The 25,496-nt window shown below is 35.5% G+C and overlaps 1 protein-coding gene across 1 annotated transcript; it reads right to left on the bottom strand.

Moving 5' to 3' along the window:
* Window positions 1-1,139: 1,139 nt before the first annotated feature.
* On the bottom strand, window positions 1,140-25,214 carry LOC129272293 (uncharacterized). The gene is made up of 12 exons (XM_054909441.2): window positions 24,873-25,214; window positions 16,121-16,230; window positions 13,276-13,553; window positions 12,797-12,899; window positions 11,228-11,504; window positions 10,348-10,500; window positions 9,120-9,351; window positions 8,371-8,478; window positions 7,018-7,159; window positions 4,659-4,760; window positions 4,053-4,196; window positions 1,140-2,865 (listed from the first exon to the last, which is right to left on the bottom strand). Exons 2-12 carry the CDS (start codon window positions 16,211-16,213, stop codon window positions 2,743-2,745), a joined length of 1,755 nt encoding a protein of 584 aa, XP_054765416.2. The 5' UTR covers window positions 16,214-16,230; window positions 24,873-25,214; the 3' UTR covers window positions 1,140-2,742.
* Between the last annotated feature and the right edge of the window lie 282 nt (window positions 25,215-25,496).

Below are 25,496 nucleotides of genomic sequence, written 5' to 3'. Positions count from 1 at the left end.
TTTTTTTTAATTATTATTATTACAGAATATGGGGGAATAAGGATTCAAGATTGCGTCAAAATGACAACTATAGATGCTTGATGTCGCAATACACATGATACACGATCAAAATAGATCTTCAACTGATAGCATTTATTTGATGTACAGACTATTCGACTACCCTTTTATGCTGTTTTTCGGCATAAAGTAGCGCAACAATTCACACTGCTTTTCTCCCCCGCGTGTACAATATAGGAATTAGGACATGTTGATAAACGATACTACTGCAAACTCGTTATCAATCAATCATACATTAACTTGAATATACGAAATTATATGATACGAGCGTGTTAAAAATACTTTATTTCAAAACAGTTACCTAGACAAACAAGGTCGATTCTCTTCATACACCGGCTATTCATTCACTAACTTGAATAATCTGTGATACAGAATACGTATGTAATGTTGCCTGATTGAGCTGAATGACCGGAATCAAAATTTAAAATATAAACGCATAAAAATCAACCAAGATAGTAAGTAACTTATGAATAATAGGCTCATTTTTGTTCTTACGTGCACCAATAAGATTTTCCCGTTAGCTTCATTGGGACGCGAGGATTTATTGGAATTAAATAATTACTGCTCGTCAAGCAAGTCAATTTTTCCGTCAGTATTATTTTGTTTTTATTTTTATACTTAGTTCGAAAACAAGGTCACATGAGAATAAATTTTCATCTTAAGGATTTACAAAGGTATGATAAGATATAAAAATAACTGAACGTAATTTCCAAATGAAGATAACATATATAGTCCGGGAGGCCATTTCATAAAGCTGTTCTTAAGTTAAGAGCGACTTTAAGAACGACTGGTGAACCCTTCTTATACGCGCTAAACAATCGCCAATTCAATACCATTTACCACAAGAAAGGATCACCAGTCGTTCTTAAAGTCGCTCTTAACTTACGAACAGCTTTATGAAACACCCACCAGGTCAATAAAGTCCTAGACTATAACGCTTTGAACCGGCAGAATACATACACAAGCACGTTAGTCCTTGAGCATGAAATTAAGCCTCATATTGTCTCATCTATGTAATATGGAAGGCTTAGCAATCATTACGCATTCATCCTTCCCATTCGAAAAGGTCCATAAACAGTATTACCTCGACAATAGGAGATTTCATTTTATTCGGTTTATTGTGGTTTACATGTATAGAATTATTGTATCGTAAAAAATATTTCTTGCATGAGGAGCCGTGAACAGCAAAGGCTTTTCTTTTTGCCTCCACTATACCTTGCATCTTTCTGCCAGTTATTCCATTCAGACAAACTCGAGCAAATAAAGTTGACCCATGAAAAGGCCGCATCCTTCTAAATCTCAATATTTGACAAATGCAATGATATTAAGAGCATTTTATACATTATTATTATAGCATATTTTTATTATAAATGAGAATTAGCAATATAATACGGATCAATATGTTTCATATTGGCAGCGAAATATACACACTTGTACATAAATATCAGACTACTGGGATACTGGCTTAAATAATTAATTTGGCATGAATATATAATGCTAACAATAACCATAATTTACTAATTTACATAAATTACTTAAGGCAATTCTATGGCACGGTTGCTCTATTTCTAAAGGCTGAAGCCTAAAAACATGAAAATAAAATAGTATGCTAAAAATAGATATACCAATGCCATACAAATAATCGTTATTGATTTAATTTAAAACAAATATTTAATAAATGAGGAGAGAAAAAGAATATTTCAGAAATGCACTGTCCCATGTGGTTGATGCTGAAAAAAAAATTACAAAGCAAATATTTATGTCTCTGTCATTTTCAATTCTTAAACATGATTCCCATTGAAGGTGTTCAATAACCCTGTTATAAATAGTTTACAATAGTTTAATCTTATAATATTGTTTTGCGCATGTAGACGAAATCTTTACAATGCCATCACCAGTCGCGATACCTGATATTATTTATTCCTCTAATTTGACTTTATTTATAGCTACAGTAACATACTCATATACAACTTTTTGTTAGCATTGCTATATAATAAAGTTTTATTTATATATAATTAATATTCAATTGAGAAAATTTATGTTTGGATAAGCCCAAATGCCTGAAAATATTGCATATTATGAATGAATAAATTATTTGCATTCGGTTTCAGTTTGCTCGTTCGTAATATTTCACTTAGGTTCCCATATTTTTGTTTGGATAAGCCAAGTGCTTGAAAAAACTATATATTTAGAATGACTGAAATATTTGCATTCAGTTTCAGCTTGCTTGTTAGTATTATCACACTTAGGTTTCCATACATATACTGTGATATATAAATTTAAATTCATATCTGTGCGTTAGCAATGCAATCCATTAACACACCTTTGTGTGTATGACAAGAAATAAACAATGGTCGTCAACATGTACCCAAAGTCATGACTGTCTTAAACAAAGTCCCTCAGACCACATGCTTAAAATGCAGTTGATTACGGATGTAGCAACACCAGGCATGCGTACGTAAGCCTGTCTTTGAATCGGTGCCATACGTACGCAAATACAATAAGCAAATGCGGAGATGTTCTCCTTCAAAATGGCGATTTCACGCGTAAACTGCAAAAAGTAGCTCGGCATCAGAAATGCAGATGGATGCCAAAAGCAATAAAAGCGGAATGATGAACGCCGAGGATTCCCGAGCCCTCGACCAAGACGATTACATCAAAGACCAGCGGACGTGGATGAAAATTTCAGGTGAACTGGGAGCTTCTCTTCTTCTCGATGGCTTCGATAAGTTTCTTGACCAAATCGTGAGGCTGGACGACCATCGGGATTTCTTTGTGATTTGCCTCGAGCTCCGCTTTCACAAAGTCCTACAATAAATAAAAAAAAAACGAAATCAAACAGAGGGATGGTTAATTTCATTGAATGATAAAAAAAGGTTGATCTTAAGAGTATGAATAACATATTGATTGATCAGCATTTAATATTCTCACATCGTTTAGAGCCGAATTTTTTTGTATGAATATGATTTGATATTAACAATGTTCATGATAATCATTTCAAATGGAACATTCCTGGAGATATTCGGTTAATGTCCCACAGGCTCAATATTATCCAGAAAATCGAGTTTGAAAATAATTTGATAATAAGTCGATATCAAAGTATTCGCTCTGGTGGTGAGAATGAGATCTATGTTTAAAGTGTTTACTTCTGTAAAATTTCCGCAGCTACACACCTCATATCTTGTAAAAGTACATGCCCACAAAACATGATGTCTTTGAAATAAGCGAACATAATATAGGGAAGCTGAATTTTCCTCAAAATTTGTACGGCAAAACTCTCGGTCGAAAGCAATCAGAGCAATCAGCTTCATGTCAAGAAACTTTTATGGAAGGACCTGTCGGAACAGTCGGATGTTTTATCTACAACGTCCGCTTTGCCCGACAGTTACAGGAGTGCTTTTTAGCCAATCAAAATCAATAAATGTTATAATACAGGTCGGACTGTTGTGTTGGCTCAGTTGGTAGAGCGTCCGTCTCGCAACCGGGAGGTCGGGAGTTCAAAGCCCGGTCGGCCGCATTAGACCAAAAGACGTAATAAGAGTTGCTGCTAACCCTGTACTGTAAAAATATTGGGTAAAGTTTTAACCAACCAATTTGAGGCAGTATTTTACCCAATGAGGGAAGCATATTTTCCAGTAAAAAAAAAAAAAGCAGCAATTACTTATAAATGGGCTAAATTTTCATCACACTGGATAAATAAAAAATCCCAAAAGAAATGCCCCATGTTGGTTGGACACATAATTACCCTCAGTGGCATTTTTACCCAATATTTTTAGAACGTGGTGCTACTTTGTCGTTAAACATTTAAGGGACAAGAGCCTCATCGATCTGGCGCTGCACAGTGGCTGCCGGGCCCACGATCAATTGGGCAAAATGATTGTCGGATTATTTCTATTCTCAGCTTTCTATTTCGAACAATAAAATAATTATGGATTTTCATTGTTGGGGATTTCGTTTTTAAAATGAAACCTTCCTCTGATGTTAAATGCTTGTACCTGATTCTTTGCGCTCTTGACAAGCGGAACGCGTTGGTGACTAATCTCTGTGATGACCCAGTCACAAGGCTTGTTCGATAAGGCACCTTTAGCTTTCGGAGTCAGGCCTTCTGTAACCGCAGGGCCATCAGTCAGTGATTTTATCTGCAAGATAAAATTTAAATTTCTCGTTAAAATTATGGATAAGAGCGTCGTATTGATTTGTGATTTGATTTTTTTTTCAAATCAATTCCGCAAAATATCAAGCAACCAGCTTATACATACGCATTACAAGGCCCAAAAGTGGATCATTATATTATTTGGACATGTGAAATTATAATTGCCTACCCATCATGACTAATTTTGAAGAAGGTATATGCATTAGATATGCTTGCTGCGCATGGCAAATTTTTAAGACGCAAATTTTTATGACGTAGTAAGTGTGGCAGGGAACCATCATACACGTTTTATTTCGGTGTATAATATGCTCGGTGAAAGCAGTTATGCGATGAATTAAACAGGATACAATAAGCACATAATTTATATCATTGAAAATTAATAAACAAATTAATACAAAAATACCCTGTAATAAACGAATAAGTTATGATAATAATCACAGAGACCTACCTCATTGTGAGACTTCAGCTGTATTCCCCATTGAATCATAGGATCCGATCTGTTCAGATTCAGTACGTTTGCATGAGGTAACCGATATAGCGTCACACTTACCTGTAGGATAATGATAAACAAATTTTTACACATACACATACAAATACACCTTTTCAAGGGGTATATTGATCGAGTATTTATGTTATCCCCATTCGTTGCAAATCTTAATATTGCATTTTTTATGAGTGGAAATTCATTGTCAATTAACCTTTGTGATGTTGAATCGAATTTGAATCAATCGATGTTCTATATATATATATATATATACATACATATATATATATATATATATATTTTTTTTTTTTTCATACCTTGGTCACTTCGGTCCACTACCGTCGGTTTCACGCTTTCGGCGATCTTCAGGCAGACTGATGATTTGACGTCTTGGTTGTGTCTGCGTGCTGCGATGGTTCGTCACACCTGATTGGTTTTCTGGGGGTCTTTGCCGATGTCTGTGGCGGCACTTTGAGATTATTTCTGACCTTTTGTTGAGGCACTCTTTGTTGTTGGTGATAATTATGTACTTTTCTTCTAGGCAGAGATTGCAGAGCCCACTCTTTCTTAGGTTAGTGTTAGACTTCTTCCCTCAATCCCCCACGTTAATTCGAATTTGGTGTTAGCTTCCTTTAGTTTCCATATATACTTAGAGAGCTGAGTTTCATTTTTGTATTTTTCATGCTTCATTGATTTTATGTGATTCCTGTATCTGTCCTTGAAAGTACCCCCCGCAAGACCATAATAGCATTTTTCCTCGTTATCGTGTAGGATGCTGGCTTTGTAGACGAGGGCCGTTTCTAAACATCTTCCTCGCAGTGGGCACTGCGTTTTTATACGGCAGTTACATTTCTGCCTCGGCTCCTCTTCTTTAGTCTTGGCTTGTTTGAAACAAGCACGAATCAAACAAGCCAAGACTAAAGAAGAGGAGCCGAGGCAGAAATGTAACTGCCGTATAAAAACGCAGTGCCCACTGCGAGGAAGATGTTTAGAAACGGCCCTCGTCTACAAAGCCAGCATCCTACACGATAACGAGGAAAAATGCTATTATGGTCTTGCGGGGGGTACTTTCAAGGACAGATACAGGAATCACATAAAATCAATGAAGCATGAAAAATACAAAAATGAAACTCAGCTCTCTAAGTATATATGGAAACTAAAGGAAGCTAACACCAAATTCGAATTAACGTGGGGGATAGAGAAGAAGTCTAACACTAACCTAAGAAAGAGTGGGCTCTGCAATCTCTGCCTAGAAGAAAAGTACATAATTATCACCAACAACAAAGAGTGCCTCAACAAAAGGTCAGAAATAATAGTGCCGCCACAGACATCGGCAAAGACCCCCAGAAAACCAATCAGGTGTGACGAACCATCGCAGCACGCAGACACAACCAAGACGTCAAACCATCAGTCTGCCTGAAGATCGCCGAAATCGTGAAACCGACGGTAGTGGACCGAAGTGACCAAGGTATGAAAATATATATTGCTCTGCCCCGGCATTGAGCACTTTTGGAAACCTCTACCAATCCCATACCATGTGGATATATATATGTATATATATATATATATATATATATATATATATATATATATATATATATATATATATATATATATATATATTCATGATATTATAAAATTCATTTCGAGTCATAAAGTCATAAAGTGATTGTAACAGATACAGATTATAATGACGATAAACTTTTGAAATGCGGGAAAGGTCGTGTCTATTTTCAAATAGGGTAATTGCTATTGGATTCGGGGGTCCATCCTTGATTTTCGTTCCCTTCATTAATTGATAATCAGATATCAAGCGATTGTTCAATAAATTTCGGCAGGTCACAAGGCGGGATAAAAAAGAAATGCAAGAACACGAAAACCGGCACACTCATTTCTTTGCAGTTCGATTTAACTGTTCTCGGAGGAATGGTTTTTGCCATTATCAATAAGACGTGTTCGCACTGTGGCGCAAAACGAACTCAAGAATAAAGTAAATGTATTGAAAATGCCCATCAAAGGACAAAGAACAGTTGGGAGGTCTTTGGCAAACATTGGTGAACCGGAACAGTAGTTTCGTCCTAAGTTTCGGAGCTGACGAAGGAGACTGCATATATGTCGTTTGTACAGATTTCAGGACGAAACTGCTGTTTTGCCATTCGCCAATTTTTGACAAAGAATTCTTGGTTGTTCATTATCATACAGGGTATTTGACAATACATTGTCTATGTTCTCGAAAGTGTTGTGCGTCGCGGCGCCAAAACTCCCTTATATGACCAATTTTTCTTGACGAAATCAATTTGTTTGATTGGATCAAAGTCATTACCTCATCCCCAGCCGATGTACTGATGAATTGCATGGCCGATTCCGCCGTGTACACCACCTGAGCATTGATCTGGCGCACTTTATCCCCGACATGTAGCTTACCATACAACTGGTTGTTCAGATCCTTCTTCCAGCCGGCTATCCTGTAGGGATTCAACAGTACACAAAGTGTTTTTTTTTATATTTATAATGATCTTCCTAGTTCTCGTATAACAAAATGTACTTCAGAGATATAAATATATCATAACAACAATTATGATCATATATTGTTATGTTTACAAGCCGAAGCCTCATTTTTTTCCCAATAAACGTGAACAAAAAAACGTAGAAAAATGACAATTCAATTGTGTTTTTGCATGGTCAGCCCGATCCCACTTTCAAAACCGTTCTGTGGCCATTTTTTAATCCCATCAAATGGATACCACCGCCGGTTATTTTATAAATACATAGAATTGCTCCTGGTATAACTTGTGCCTTAAAAAAGTCTGGTCAATTGGCATGAGAGACATGATAAATACAAATACTTAAATCTAAAATGAAGATAATATGAATACTCAGATGTTAAATGCTGGATATGTTGTTTATTTGGTTAGTGGTTTATTAACAGATCATTTTCGTTTTCCATCTCTAGTTTCAGCCTCTTTAGTTTGTTTGATTGATGAAACTATGAAATGTCGAGAGTATGCCAAAGGACATTAAAATATTTACGTTCTGATAAAAAATTGAATGTAATAACGCTTGCGATTGGAATTTAAATGTGCTCTTTTCATAACGAACCCCCAACACGAATGTCCATACATCACACATCAAAAAACAAGTACATGACATGCATGACGAATTGAATGGGCCATGAAATTTCGTATCCGTGTTTTAATATGTTTTATTTTGCGATCTTCGATTGGTTTTCACACTAGTATTTCCAGTCGAGTTCTAACACTGACAGCTTTCTCACAATTATTGGTTTCACGGTATATTAACCATGATTGGGGTAATGGACCTTGTTTCATTTTGAACCGTCATTTTTAAAAATTTTCCTCGAATAAAAATCAAACCATTTCCTTTTCACCATTCGACATTCGTTTTCATGTAAAAAATATCTATAAACATTTCATGCCTCGATAGATGTCATTAATAGCATAACGTACTCTTTTTTTTACATCAATAGGTACGAGAAGAAAAAATAATCTTGGTGCAAGGAAATATTTTTGAATTAGGGTACCTTCTTGGCTTCTTTTCTATCAGCTTAATATACGGAGCCGTCAACAATTCTCTTTATCAAATTAAAAAAAGTAAGATGAACAAATTGAAATGAACAAAAACTTATATATTATATGGAATTCAAGGAATAACTTACCAAACTGCATCCTCGATGGTACATAAGACTAAAGAGTCCAGTAACTCTGCCTTGGAGAATATGATCACGATGCCATCCATATCCTTCGACTGTTCCCACATCAAGCGACTGGTTTTTTTTTTCAAAAAATAGGGACAGTTCATTGATTAAGTCTCCCAACACGATATAACTAAAATTACGACAAACTCTGAGATACTCTGTTGTCTGTGGTGAATATAAATTACACGTATTGGTATTTGATTACACGAGATATGAAATATTTTGATTTTCTCCTCATTGTCATGTGATAGAATTTTTTTTCCACAATGGACATGCGGAATTACCATTGATTTAAAAATGTGTGGTTCATTCAAAGTTGGTCATTATTGTCAAACATGTAAACTTGAAATATCGTATTAAATTGGAGCAATAAAATCAATAAGCAAGGGATATCATCTACCTTTTTACTTGCATATCACTGAGCTGTCACTGTTTTGTGATAAATAAGCGAAATTTAACATGTCTTAACTTCTTTTTTTTTCATTCTATATCCGACTATAATGGAATTTTCAGCGTTACACTTCTTTGATTTTTCTCCTTTTTCTCGATTATTTGTTTGAATGCAGGATGAAAGTGCATTATCAATGAAATGCCTTGCTTACGGGCATAGGTGCCGCGGCCGGGGATCGAACCCCGGTCTTTCCGTGTATTGTCAGGCGCCTTAGACCACTCGGCCACGGCTCCTTCCCCTTTGAAATAATTGTACTGACCTGATGTCTTCTTTGACCTTCTCACACTGTTCATATTGAGAGTTTATAGGGCTCATTGTGAATGGAACAGACGCCCTTCTTTGAGTGTTGACGTAATAGGGTGGAGAGAGGTTATTGGGCCTGGCCGGAAGAGGAGGGGGCGACTCGGACGCGTCAAAGGTACTACCCCGCGCCAACTCGGGGGAGTGACGCTTCGCCAAGTAGAGCTGCGTGAGATCAGTCACTGGTAGACCTGGAGAGTGAAATTATAAATCATAGTTGTACATCCTCTCGATACTATGCTTTATTCCGTTCCTCTCTCATTTATTTTGTAGCAAATGTAGTAATTTGCCAAATTTTCACTAGTTGTTAATCGCCAAGGTGGGGACGTGTATATGTGCGGTCTCACACACAAATTTGTTATTGTTAATATCATCCACCAATTGGGCTAATTTTTCTTCGGACATAACGTGAGCATAGTTCACTAACCGAGGACGCTCACTACCTCCACACATACTACTTGAGTGGAGTTCTTTAATACATCATGCATTCACAATAATAATAATAATAATAATAATAATAATAATAATAATAATGATGATAATAATAATAATGGTAATACTAATAATTATAACAATGATAATAATAATGATAATAATAATAATAATGAGAATAATAATAATGATAATAATAATAATAATGATATTACAATAATAATATCATTAATAATACTAAAAGGTTTGAAATGAGATGAGGAGTTAACTGGCATGCATGTATTTGTCTCTGGACTGGGGCCGTCCCTCAGCCGGGTTCAAGGGTAAAATGTAAGCAAATGTCCGCAGATGTATAGGTCACACACCAATTATCCAGACACACCCATACGCGCGCTCATGCACCCTCACACACCCACTCCCACACACTAGCACCTAAAATAACACTCCCAACCACACTCGTATCCCTCCTCTTTCACCAATACACTCCCGTCATCATATTTTGAAATAAACCTCTAGTTCAAGCAGGGGGCCACTGTCTCCACCTTGATAAAGAAAAAAAAAACGAGAGCAATATATGTCTAATGTAAAGGTCACCCACTATGCCTGATTGACCTAGATGTAAACTGGTTCCTAGGTAATCATTTGGTAATTGGTAATATACCAGCCTGGCGTTTACCAGCAAAAAAGCTGTCCTGCCGTGCTCCTACATGAGTTGCCATAAACAGAAACAAAAATGGAAATTCTGAAATTCTCACTTGGTACAGATCCTCGACGACCTTTCTTTTGGGGTATTGGTGGACGTATATCTCCTTCGTTATCGTCAACGATCACGACACTCTTTCGAATAAATGAATCATATACCTTTGGATCAGCTTCAACGAAACCTCCCGTTTTTTCATCATGCGAATCTATTACAAGGAAATCAGAAGAAGAAAAAAAAATAATGATGAATTGTCAATCGAGAACCTTTCGTTCTTACTACATGTACTCCGTACAAAAATCACCATACAAATACGACAACGGGATATTCATACGGAGAAATATTAGTCACACACGCACTGCAAAAACACAGGCACTGATTTAACACCAGCCTGATATCTATATTGGAAAACACCAGGGAAGTGTTGACACAACACCAGTTAAGAATCAAACCAACATTGGTTTAACACTGATTAGTGTTGTTTAAAGCTGATCTGGTGTTAGTCTATAACGCCGAAGCGGTGCTGTTTCAACACATCTCTTGTGTTTTCCGATATAGACACCGAGCTGTTAATAAGTTAACACCCTTATGGCGTCCTTATTTTGCATTGAATCTTTCAGATCATTATTCATAATGCAAAAATTATATATATGTAGCACTAATTAACAAAGTACCAAAATCATTGTTATCTAAACCCCCATCAAGTTCAGGCAGTGTATTTGCCTTCTCCTCAGATATCGTCACATGTTTTCTGCTTTGTTTATTCACTTTCGTATTTATTCCCTTATTTATATATTCATCATCATTTCTTCATGTATTTACATAATCTTTTTCATGTAATTATTTTAATTTTTAAAGTAATATTATCATTTTCCTTCAGCTATTATTTTTATTATTGTGACTAATTTTGTAAGGTTGGAATATTGAGAATGTACCTTTTCTGACTCTTCTTTTATAGATTACAGACTGGGAAAGCTCTCGTCGAGCTCGTTGACCCGATGGCAACGGTGCAAGGTGGTCGTCATCACCCTTTTGCCCACAATCCTCCGGTTCCGTGGTCTCTACAGTGATGATAGTTGGAATGAACGATGGCGAGGGGGGACAGCTATTGATGAGGTCGCTTAGGCGACCGTCAGAAGAACCCTGAGACGAGCGCGTGGAGGATGATGATGACGAAAAACGGCCGCTGTCGTTCCCCGTCCTTTCTTTGTCCTGAATTAAAGACAAATGCCAGTTGTAGCAACGATTTCAAACTGGAATTGTACATAAAGTAATAAAATTGCCACCAACATGTGTGTGTGTGCATGTACAAATACATAAATGAAATAAACATGTGTCAAATGATTTAGTAAGAAATTGTGTAATTGCTGAGAAATAAGCAAATTAGGCATGTATTCTGGCAAAAATGTCGGGTCTTTTCCCAAGTAATAATGATAATACTACAATATCCCACATGTGCACATCTGTTTTAGAGATCTCAAGCATGATATTTTTTCAGCTGAATTGTCCTTGATTTTACTAAGTTCAGTTTATATTACTGTACCAGATTTGAATCTACATAGATGTAGTGTTAATTAACCTTTGTTTTACAGGTTTCCTCATAACTCCAATCTTTAAGCAAGATATCGTTTGAAAAATAAATCGCTTCGAATTCGAAATTATCAAACTACATGTATGTCTACATGAATATTTTTGAAGACATGTAAATTGACTTAAAGAGATACAAACAAGATACAAACCGTCGGCTAATGCTTTCATTAGAAGTCTGTCCTTGTGTAATATTTTGAGCCCTACACATTTTTTAAAGATATTTCATCCAGCGTTATCGAAGGGCCAAGTACAAAAGTCGACATGGCTTCCGAAAATATGACAGTAACAAAATGACACTACTACTACTACTACTACTACTACTACTACAACTACTACAGCTATATACGACTAATATTACTACCACTATAATTACTACTACTACTACAACAACTTCTACTTCTACTACTACTACTACTACTACTACTACTACTACTACTACTACTACTACTACTACTACTACTTCTACCACTACTACTACTACTATACTACTACTACAACAATATACGACTAATATTACTACCACTATAATTACTACTACTACTACAACTACTACTACTACTACCATTATTACTTCTATACTACTACTACTACTAATACTACTACTTCTACTACTACTACTACTACTACTACTACTACTACTACTACTACTACTACTACAACTACTACTACTATAACTACTACAACTATATACGACGAACATTAATACCACTATTACTATACTACTACTACTACTACTACTATTACTAATCCTACTATACTACTACTGCTACTACTGGAACTACTACTACTGCTACTACTGGAACTACTACTACACTACTACTAGTACTAGTACTACTACTACTACTACTACTACTACTACTACTACTACTACTACTACTACTACTACTAATACAATGAAATAGCATGTGACTTACAGCTTTCTTTGGACGAAGGATAACTGTGTCACCGGATAGCCTCCTGTTTTCCATATCACTAGCAACGCGAGAAAAGGCTTTAAACCAAGGCTTGAGGTCTCCGCTGTCAAGGATTCAAAAAGGAAAACATCGAATGACTCGGGTAACATGAATCTTAGTAAAAATGCAAAAAATAGTAATAATACATGCAACTTTATTTATATTCATATTTCATTGTGTTATTGACTAACCCAAAAATGATTTTGCAAGGGTTAGACTAAATATGCCTATTATAATTGCCGTTAACAAAATATTTGCTTTTCACCGCTGTGTGTATCACAAGAGAGCAAATCACATGCTATAAACTTGTTGAAAATTTCATATTCTAGTCACATTAAAACAATATATATTTTGCATATTTACAACTTTCAAAGTTCGTTTTATCGTTTTTTTTTAATGTGTTCTGGGTATGTTTATGATAATAATAAAAAAAATCTTACTCTTTCAGTGGTTTGAAGTAATATGGCATCTTAGCGTGTACGAGAACAATCACGTGACTCGTCTTTTTACCAATCGTCATGTCCATGCAATGAACTTTGACCGCTGACGTCAGAATGTGCGATGGGATGCTACCAGAACTAATAGATTTCTTCCTGCCGCCCAAAATATTGAGAGAGCTTTTTCTCTTTCCTCTGAACGAGGTTTCGCTCGAAAACCCCTCCAGATTGTACAGATGCTCCCCACGCTTCCAAAGAACGAAGTAGACTTTGTTCTTTTTCTAATGTTGATCGGAGAAAGAGAGAGGGGGAGATAATTTGACAAATTACGTCATATTTGCCTGTTATTTCAGTAATTTGTGTTATTTCAGTTTATTCTAATTCTCTTTTGTATTTCAAAGGTCACATCTTTCATCAAAAGTAGCTGAAGTATTGTTACAATTACCAGCAACAGCAGCAGCAGCAGCATCTTTATCTTTTTTTACTAGAAGTGGAATATAAGTAGTATACATGTACATTAGCATCAGTAACAAGCAACACCAATTGTATAGTTGTAGTAGTTGAAGCAGTAGGCGTAGCAGCAGCAGCAGCAGTAGTAGTAGTAGTAGTAGTAGTAGTAGTAGTAGTAGTAGTAGTAGTAGTAGTAGAGGAGCAGTAGTAGAAGTAGTTGTAGTAGCAGTAGTAGTAGTACTAGTAGTTGTAGGAAAAGTAGTAGTAGTAGTAGTAGTAAAAATGGTAGTAGTAGTAGTCGTAGTAGTAGTAGTAGTAGTAGTAGAAGTAGTAGTAGTAGTAGTAGTAAAAGCGGTAGTAGTAGTAGTAGTAGTTGTAGTAGTAGTAGTAGTAGTAGTAGTAGTAGTAGTAGTAGTAGTAATAGTAGTTGTTGTAGTCAGGCGCAGATTCAATATCTAGGAAGCACTTTTTACCGCCTTTGGGTCATATGTTTAGACAAATGGTATCGTTTTGTAGGTAGTAACATTCTCATTTTACCCCAATCTGGATGTGTGTGTGTGTGTGTGGGGGGGGGGGGGTGTGCCTTTTTACTTGTCGACTTTCATGAGAGCAAAACTGAGGTTTTGAAGTGATGCCTTTGCTTTTGTTTTCTTTACGTGGCCTAACAAAAACATTATACAATGATTCGCAATAATACTACATTGACTCTCGTATTACCAAAGACAAGATTAATTAACATTAAAGAAACAATGATATTTGACAACTTAATCTTGATCAAGTAGATCTAAAACCCGGAACAAAATGTCTTTAAATACAAAATACACCTTTATTTGACAGGGTTTGTAGTTAAGATAAGTAAAGGTGAACTGAAATACATGCTGATGCTGCGTATATACGGAGTCTTCTCTTATACAAACGTAAGATAATAAGATAAACAGTCGTATGGTGTCTTTTAGCTTTCTGGCAAACGAACGAAGTCGTACATGTATAAATACTGTATACATTATAATTGAAAAAAAAAAAACAACTAGAGATCTGCAAGGTTATATTTTATTATCACCATGATTATGGCTGTTCTCGGAACTACATTTTGTATCATTCTTGCTGTTGATTAAATGGTAAAGATGAAGATACAAATATTGATATTACAAGTTTATTCATTCTTTATCAAATACCTTATACTACGTGAGGTGGAAGGTGCACTTGAATTTTGTTGAGTAAGGTTCATGGTCTTAGAGAGATCCATGAAATATCACAAGATCATTAGTTCACAATATTGCACCTGAAACTATTAAAGTGAAGAGCTTTCAGTTGAACTTCGCAATTGTATTCGTTAAGCCTTGAAAGTCGAGAAATAATATCCATATTGACAGTTTTCTTCCGCTTACGTACGGAGTTCGAATCCCACTTTTTTTTCTAGAAATAAGTATTATTTTCTCACATCGATTTGGCATAAATCCGGTATAAACTAAGGCAGTACGCTACTCTTAAGTAGCAAGTTCGATGATGCAGAATTGTTTATTTACTAAAAAAAAAGTTGTATATGAGGTTCCAGGCAGACGGTCTGTCATTAGCATCAATGTGATATTCTCCATGGAAATCTAGAGCATGAAAACACGCTTGTTTTCATGGTGTACAAGATATACCCGATTATTAGAAAATTGTTTATTTCATTTCCACATTGTCGACCTTTGATGCTCTATAATGTTTTATTAGCATTGTATATGAATATGTTCATGGGGTGATCTACACGATTTTTCCCCTTTCAGTCTCGTATTTATGATGTCATGGATGTCGCATTCAACAGTGTCTTTATATGGCACGAATCAAGATGAAAAGAAAAACCGAGTAGATAAAACCCCACATGAAAACACTTGACCTACATGTATAATGGGAATCAGCGTGTATCAAGATATTGAAATACTTGCAGTACATGCCACATTTTTTTTTATCAATTACGTTGCCCCCCTCCCCTTAGATATTTAAGAATTGGGTATCTTCACGTCCGATGAAGGTTGTATTGTAGCATCCCCTTCGCAGACGCTCTCTGCAACGTTCAGAATTAGAGGTTTAGAGATTAGAGGTCATTGTCGAAAGTTGGTTGGCCGGGACAGCAGATCGTCCTAAGATTCGGCGGTGACGAAAAATTGCAAATTACGTTGTTTATCCAGAGTCCAGGACGACACTAGCTGCTGTTTTGACTCATTGGTTTTCGACAAAGACTGTTTTGTTATGAAGGGATTTTGACGAAAGATTATCTGCGTTATATAAAGCGTCTACGAAGTGATTGCTAAAATGCCCTATTAATTGCCATGCGGAAAAGTTTTGGTCACTAATTTAAGCGCCAAGCAAACCGGGGAGGCGGGGGAGGGGGTGTGAGGTGAGTTATTTTCCTTACCTGGAAATTAACCGTGCACCCCCCTGAAACATCCTTTTGCTCTCCTGTGATAAGATATCCCTCATGGATTTTATCTTGGGTTTCTTCGGCCATTGTCACACGTTGTGCACCTGCAATAAAAAAAGAAAAGGAATTTGACTCTCTACCAAAAACGGACTAATAGTTACCATCACTTAATGGATAAGATACGCAAATCATGCTTTGGTCAATGATAATGAATGAATAAATAAATAAATAAATAACAAATTTCATATATAATCATTATTAATGGTAATTATACTTGGTATTATATATCTTAGCACATCTCAGAAGTCTCTAACCACAGTAAAATAAGTAAAGCAGGATTACCCTGGCTTTAGCAAAGCTGCTGTTACGCGCTAAGCCTTTCACGTAATACATTGATGCCTTGTCCCCATTTACATCACCTGGGGTGCTTGGACAAGTGTGATGATATTTTTACGGACTGTGGTGGTATTGCCGGCACCAGAGGGGGGGGGGGGGCACAGGTGGCATTTGCCCCCCCCCCCCGCCTCTAGACGGGATCGATGACCCCTTCCAGTTGCTCTCCCCGATATTTTGAAAACTGGAACAAAACTCGTATAGCAAATGCAGTCACAAGCATTCTACTCAGGCTATAACGTACTCTAAAACAACATTTTTCTCATCAATCATCAATTATCCTCATCCAGTCACTGTAAGCTCCCAACACTATCAATCACTCACATTACGTCTATATGATAATGGGTTGACTTTTTGTGACTATAACTGTGTATCATGACATGTTTTGCAATGCTTGGTTTCACCATAAAAATTAACTTTCTTCAATGCTAAGTTTCACCATAAAAATAACCTATTTTCTTCATCATAAAAATAACTTATTTTCTTTATCTCGAGCGCTGCTTCCTCGTATTCAAGCAACTAAAATATATTTTTTTTCTTATAGGTATGGTGTGCCACAAAATCGTATTTCGTGATTACCAGATTTTATAACATTTCATCTACATCATCTTTCACCAAAGAAAAAATGCTGCACCTACTCTAGGCTCTATGCTCGTAACAAGACACACACCTATTTTGAGATAGAAATAAACTTAACCCTGTATAATACAATTATTCCTGTCCCTAGAAAAAATATTTTGTTTATTACGTATGAAAAATAAAATATGAAAAGAAGACAGATATCCAATATATATTGGAGTGAGTTCATGTTGGTGTTTTCATAGGGGGTTCCAGGGCTCCTCGCCCCCTACCCTATTGGCGACGCAAAAAAGGAGAAAAGGGAAATATAAGAAGAGTAAGACAAGTGAATGATATAAAGAATCTTTCGCTCGCACTTCGCGCTCACAATAACTGTTGAGTGAGATGAATAAATAAAATCTGATCAACAGGATAACATGGGGCTCAAATATCCAATGTCAATATGCACACATTATTCTTCTCGCGATTCGAGTTTTCATTCTTTGTTTTTGCAAGATTCACATATTTTACATGTTTATAATTACGAAAAGTGCTGAATATTATTTTCATCTCGCGCTACGCTCTCGCATTAATTATTGAAATAGACGCTATCCTTTTTATGGCTACAAAATGTGCTTAGTACGTCCAGTTATCATCTCGGTAAATAGATTAAAAAATAATCAGCTCTCGCTTCGCATTCGCATTATTTATTTATTGAGTATCATCTTCATGAGTCAAGTAGTCCTTTATAGGTCCCTTTTCAGGTCAATAATTTTAGCCCGCACGCCACTGCTTGATCATATTATTCGCGTTTGACTTTTGTTTGAAGCTCACGTAGTTTTTCGAAAAATACTGTATACTAAACCGATCAACCACGTCTGTTATGAAAACAATGCATGTTAACAAAAAGAGAACAATGTGCTGAACACATTCATCATGTTCATGCAGGTATCGCATGTTCTCATTTTACTTTGAAGATTCTGTGTAAATTTTTTAGGTATCAGGGCCCCGTCTTACAAAGAGTTGCGATTGATCCAATCAATCGCAACTATGGAAAGCCAGCAAAGTCAACATACAAAATGCATGTTTATTTACCAAAAAAATCTAGATATGGATGTATATCCATAAATTCATTGATTTCTTGACAATTTGGTGTGATCTCCTTTGTTTACAAAGAACATTTTGCAAATTTCCTGTAGATAAAAATTATGACACTGATGGAATTCCATAGAGTTACGATTGATTATTTCAATCGTAACTCTTTGTAAGACGGGGCCCAGGACTACACTGTGAAAGTATGTACTTACACAACTTTATGTACATCATGGACTGTATTGACAGAATCATTATAAAGACAAAGTGACTTTTAAAATGAACTCCATCTAATCATCATTTCCCCATCAACGAAAATAAAAGACAAATGGTTTTATCTTCATCTGCTCATGAAATGTGAAGATTCTTTGTATATTAGTTTCATTTAATGCAAATCGTTCTCTGCTTATCGTATAATGCACCTTCCTAAAAGTATCATTTGCTCGAATGAAAATGATATTAGCTCGCACTTTTCTTGTGTCATGAAAAAGTGTACACCCACACCACGTCAGACCATTAAAAGTCATTCATTCTGCTACAATTTCACGGACGAACTGCTCACAATAACGGGACAATAGGGACATGTTCGCATCTGTCCCTTCCATAATAATAATATACATTTATTGGCCAAACTTCCTTCTTGGCTAAAAAAAAAAATATCGTTTTTGTTATCTGTATTGTTCATTTGATACAAGGAACAATTATCATAAGATCGAAGGACAATCTTCGCCGTGATCAAGTTATTGGTAACATTGTTTTTTGGGCTACATCAAAATTTGTCTACTTTCCATCGGTTCTCATCTCATTAAGTCTAAACCCATTTTGTGCAAAACCAGTTTGTCTACTACAATTTCGTCTAAAGGCCACCGCACACCTTTCGATTGGTCTCCGACCCGAGTTTGGAATAAAACGTAGTAGCATTTGATGCTAAAATTGAGACGTGGAATGTCTTACTATGTAATAGTAATACTAATCGTACGAATACCTACATGTATGTTCAAATCTGTGACTAAATGCTTTCAACCTTATTAGAATGAAATCGGGTTTAATATCTAGTCCTAATGACATCATAGCAATTGTACGAGTGCCTACGATTTGAAACTAATTTGACCTTTACTAAAAAATAAGGTTTTTCAGTCATCCAAATTTTGTATATTAGTATTCTTACATTTACTTTGTACCTTTAATTTACATTTATTTTTTTATTTATTTATTCATGTTTTCTTTATAAAAAGCAGGGTGGTCCCATTCAAGCCAGAGGCCTGCTTTACAAGGGAGCCCTGCTATCAATCACAATTCGAACATTTTACAATAACAATTATAACATACATGATTAAAATACACAATACAAATAATATATATACATAATAAACAAATAACAATGAGGGGAGGGGGGGGGTAAGGCCTATACATACTATGACAAAAACAGTAGAAAAATTAATCAGCTTGCTTGGAATTTACGGACGTTTCGTTTAAAAATAGGAAGTGAAACAGAACACTTAATGGGTACTGGTAATGAGTTAAATAGCTTTACATTCACATGTTCAGAAAGTGAGCAGAGTGCGAAAAATGGGACCGTGGACCAGTCATAAGGTTTGCGATGGCCTTGATAAATAGCCATTTACCACACACCCATTTCGTTTATAACCAGAGCTGCCAAGTTGTATTTTGCATTTTCAGTATTCTTATCCCCCAAAATCAGTATTTTGACAAAAAAAATCTGTATTTTTACCGTGTGAGATAAATATTTTGTATTTCTCCCCAAAAAAGTGTATTTCATAATAAATTGCTTGGCGCACTCGCCCATCACGGCGCTCAAGCTGCATGCAAGCTAAAATGCGCACTGCTCTTGCAGATGAAAAAAAAAAACAATTGAAACTTGTGTATATCTCACCCTGGTTTTTACAAAATGATTGAAAAAAAAACAAGTTACCTGAAATTACATTGATCTAATAACCATATTTGTGTACGTTTTATGAAATAGAGACATATAGAGAGGATTTTTCTCAATAAATTACGTTGTTAAAAAAAAAAAAAAAAAACGTACTGCCGTATTTTGGTTGCAAAAACGTACTAAATACAGCTAATACGTACTGGTTGGCAGGTCTGTATAACCCATTTGGTCTTATCCCGCGCGTTCTGTATGCTTAGATTGACCGATTTATGAACCAAATATTAATTTGATAAAAGTAGGAAAGGTAAGCGGTAAGTAGACGTTGTGGAAATACGACTACATGAAAGTGATGGATAGACCAAACGACCATTAGACCAAATGGCACTTAGACCAAATTTTGAGTAGATCACACGAATTTAGCCATTGTGGTAATAGAAAGACGGGGAAGTAGACCAAATGTTGGTAGTAGTAGGGGTGATATTCATCGATACTTTGGTATTTATCAGTAACCACTGCTTTCTAAATTATTGATAATCATTATGGATAAAAAAATGACAAAAACTTAGAAGAATCCTCGCACAAGTAGAAGTATCGGAAGGCAAACAAAGCATATCAGTCACGCCAATCGTTTTACTTTTCGAAACATATCTTCGACGTCTGAACTCTTCTCAAGTGCCTTTATTTTGTCATTGTAAAAAAAAAACCACTAGATATCATTAAGTTTTAGCGCAACAATTTGTAGATTTGTTTTTTTTTATTTGTCTACCAACATATTTCTACGTAAAAATGAAATGAGTTTTTATTTTGTAAAGTGTAGAATTTGATTACTGGTACAGGTGAACAATATTTCCTGAATGTTGCTTTTTTCTGAGATATTATTTATTGTTTCATTATTTGATCTGTAAATGCTTATTTTTTTTAGATTATACACAATCTTAACTGTATTCATTTCAAATGTACCGAAGTGATTTTTTTATCAACAATTTTTTTTCAATCATTTGGATTTTTACAACACTAAAACGGCAATTAATAAGATAGATCCCTATGCTAGTGTTCAAGATTGTAAAATCAATCATTCTAACATGTCTAATGCGTGCATTCCTTATAGCTGAACAATACCTCTTCAATATTAAAACTCGAAAACAACAGTTAGCATAATACTTATTTATTTGGACCTTCAACAAATCCTCGCTAATATCTTCATGTTATTTGTCACAATAAATTTCAAAATAACGACAAGATACAATATTGTTTTTAATTATTAGTCTGTTTTCAGATTTTGCTCTCGATTTCTCTAGATTTTCCTTTTTTTCTACTCCTAGAAAGCCAACCGCCAACGAAATAAACCTCAGCCCATGGGCTGCGGGGGCAGACCAGTCGGCGTGGTACCCTTGAGTATCCATGCATATGTGAGTCTTTCACATATTTATCTTTTAATTTTCACCGGTTCATATTCAAACTATCAAGATATCCAGATATTTATTGATTGTGCAATAATGATTGCTTGTGTATATTTTGAGATTATTTGACTCAATAAAAGGTCTTTGGAGGGCTAAAAAGTTGACACACACACAAAACAATCTAGAACAATTCATTTTTTGACCAGAAAACTGACGATAAAAATGTTCTGCTACCTAAAAAGTAAAAAAAAATGACGAAATTCTGAAACTACAAAAAATATATTTTATTTTTTTAATGAAAAATAAAATAACATATTAAAAAAAGAAAGGTGCAGTATTTTCTGCATATTGAAATCGTGATTATTAACACCTGTTAAGAGTGGATGTCGAATCAAAACACGCTCCAACTACTAATTAATACAACATTAATCTATAAAATCCTAAATGGAATAAAATTAATCGTTATATGAGTTAGTAATTATTCAATGTAGCAACAATTAGGTCTTGAAACGAGTTAAACAAATTAAAAGCTATCACACTGATTAATAGACCCAATATCCATCCGGAGTCAACGTGCGATTTATTATTTTACTTTCTATTTCGACCAGAATTATAAGTGTCAGTACCGAGAACTGCGATTGATATAATATTTTAATTTGCGGGGAATTTACGATGATGATGAACATAATGTGTATAGCGCTATTTATCTTTAAAAAAATCCAAATGCGCCAAAATACAGTATGTATGTATACATTTTCTTAACTGACAGAATGTATTAATATCTATTTATTCATATTTTTGTGCAATATTTATTTACTTATTTTGATCTATCTTCTCCCTACATGCACATTAATATCAAATCCGGAAGAACTGTACTGGTCCTTTCCATCCACCTTTCTTGCTCTTCCCTACCTCTATATATTATTGTGGTTATTATTATTATTATTTTGTAGTAGTAGTAGTAGTAGTAGTACTGGTATAATAGTAGTAGTAGTAGTAGTAGTAGTAGTAGTAGTAGTAGTAGTAGTAGTAGTAGTAGTAGTAGTAGTAGTATAGTAGAAGTAGTAGTAGTAGTAGTAGTAGTATCATTATTATTATTGTTATTATTATTACAATTATTATTGTTATCATTATTATTATTTTTATCATTATTATTGTTATTATTATCACTATTATCATTATTATTGTTGTAATTACTATTACAATTGTTATTGTGATCATTATCTTTATTATTATTTTTTTATCATTATTATTGTTGTTATTATTGTCATTATTATCATTATTATCATTATTTTTATCATTGTTGTCATTATTAATACAATAATTATATTACTTATGATTATTATCATTATTATTATCATCGTCAACATCATCATACATCATTGTTATTGTCATTCATAACTAACTATAATCAGAGGCGGTACCCTGTTAAATCAGGCATTTAAAAGGGGGCAAAACGATAAAAAGAAGAAAATTTAGGAGACCTCCTTTCAGTTGGAGGCTGAATGATTTCGTTATAACACATGTTTTCCATAGACTAAATGCAGCTCGCATATGGCGGGCTCAACGGTTGAAACAAGTTTCAAAAGTTGGAATGCGTTGAATCCGGCGTCAGTGGATGGGGGCGGGTGCTTGCCCACTGATTTAGATGTTACAGGGTGGAGGGAGGGGGGGGGGGCAATTTTAGCATTTGCTTTATTTGCCCCGGATGTTATATATTTTGGTTACATACCCCACTGCCCATCTGGGCCAATTTGCAGATATATCAAGGAAACTGTTCATTATCAGCTAACATGGGGTTAATTGCAATCAAGGAATTGTTTTCTGGTTTGCTTATATAAATATTTTCAGGTAAACATTGTTCGATATATTTCCTGCTCTTCCCCCATAAAAAGGTTATTCATCCCCAAAGTCCATCCTTTCCAAAGTGACTAGCCATGATGATCGAAATTGGAGTAAATCGTTAATATAACTTTAAAGGGGTAATCCAGGCTGAAAATAATATTATTTGAACAGATTAAGAAATATCAGACAAACACAACACTGAAAATGTGATCAAATTCAGTCAAAGAATAAAAAATATGTGGTATTTTAAAGATTTGCATTGTTCCGGTAAAACAGTTCTAGACATGTCATCATGAACATTCAATGAGCAAACTGATGATACCACATCCTCACTTGTTCTTTTGTATTGCATTATATGAAATTAAGTCTATTTATTTTGTTCCTTTAAGAAACAGAAATATTGGAATAACAACTGATTAAGTGCATTACACATTTATTGTTGCAATTTATTTCATTACAAGGGAGACATATCATTCACACGTGTGTGGAAAAATGAAACAATTATGATTTCATTTAATTACATAAGACAAAGGAAAGTGGGGATGGGACATCATCAAATGAATATTCACGACGACGTGCGTATGTTTTCACAATATATTGCTAAACTTTGAAATTCAATAACTTCGCTATTTCTTATCTGCTTTTGGTGCAATTTTCAGTATGTTGCTCTGTGAATTTTACTCTGTTTATTTAGATATAAATATATTCAGCCTGGAGCATCCCTTTATAGCATTATGCTTTAAACTTCAATGTTTAGTGTAGTGACCATCGTCGTCACAAGCATGATCGTCATCGCCATCATCGGTGGTTTTTAATACCATTTCCCTGTACCAGAAGGCCGTTGGTTCGAATCCCACCGCTAGACTGCGCTGCTTAGACAACATCCTTCCACAATTATCGATCTTAACTTCACCACCAAGAGTGGCGAACGGAATGACCCCTTGCCACAGGACCGAGGTTGGATTCGAACATGCGACCCCGCGAGAGTGAGAACCACTACACCACGCCAGTTTCCCCTCTCTCCTTTCTGTTTCTGTGTTTCTTTCTACTCAACACTTTATCTCCCGTGTCTCTTTCTCTGACCCCCCTGCCCTTTGAACACTCTAAAAACTGGAGTGCTAATTTAGCTCTTAAGGAGCGTGTATAGTGACTGCACTTCGGAGTGCTGATTTTCTCGTTCAAATTTGAACTAAAAAATCAGCACTCCGAAGTGCAGTCACTATACACGCTCTTTATGAGCTGAATTAGCACTTCGTTTTTTAGAGTGTATATCTTGAAGGTCACTTCTCATCTCATCACATGCTTGACTCATCTTATACAGCATCCTACATTTCTCTCACTCTCTCTCTCTCTCTATATATATCTGCCTCTCTGCCTTTCTCCACCTCTCTCCATCTCTCCTGCTCTCTCACACTCTTTCTGCCCCTCCCCCCCTTCTCTCTCACTCACACCCTAACATTTCACAAACCACACCGCTTTTCTAATCGCATTCCTATAATTGATAAAGGATACTGCATTTACTTTATCAGATCCTCAGGTATAATGCAATTGAATTTTGACTTACTTTTAGTTCAGCGACCGAGATGGGTCTTAGAAGAACAACTCCTTCTCTATCCAAGACAGTAATAATACTAACTGAATTTCCACACAAATTCACAATAAGAATGCACGTGGACACGAAAGTCATAAACAAATGCCACCTTTCTATAGGAAGTTGCCGCTGAAACAAAAAAGCTGGAGTAACGAAGTATAATTCTAGTTTCGAGCGCTCTTTGCAATGAGGTTGTTACTCGCTACGTCATTCTGATGAAAATGAGAAGAAAATGATTTCCCCCCTCGAATTTTCCCTGCAATGAGGAAGTTTTATGAAGCATAGTCACTATTGAATGATCGAGCGAATATAATATGATATATTGTACTCGTTCTTGTTCAATGCCTTTGTCAAATATACCATGTTTGCTGTTCACGGTACCTGTGGGCGGCGGTGTTGTATTAAAGGGCATGCCAAAGCTTACATCAAATTTGTCATAAAACACCGTGTTCAGGAGCAGGGTATAACATATCAAGTACTCGTATAATAATCCAAATGTCATGTCAGTATGTTCATGTACACATTGCATTCTGAATCGGCGTATGTGTTGGCATACACAGAACTATCATAGCATGATCAAGCTAATAATTATCGTTA

Source organism: Lytechinus pictus, chromosome 12 (genome assembly GCF_037042905.1).
Source record: "Lytechinus pictus isolate F3 Inbred chromosome 12, Lp3.0, whole genome shotgun sequence".
In the NCBI taxonomy this organism is placed as follows: domain Eukaryota; kingdom Metazoa; phylum Echinodermata; class Echinoidea; order Temnopleuroida; family Toxopneustidae; genus Lytechinus; species Lytechinus pictus.
This window is presented reverse-complemented; position numbering and strand designations above follow the sequence as displayed.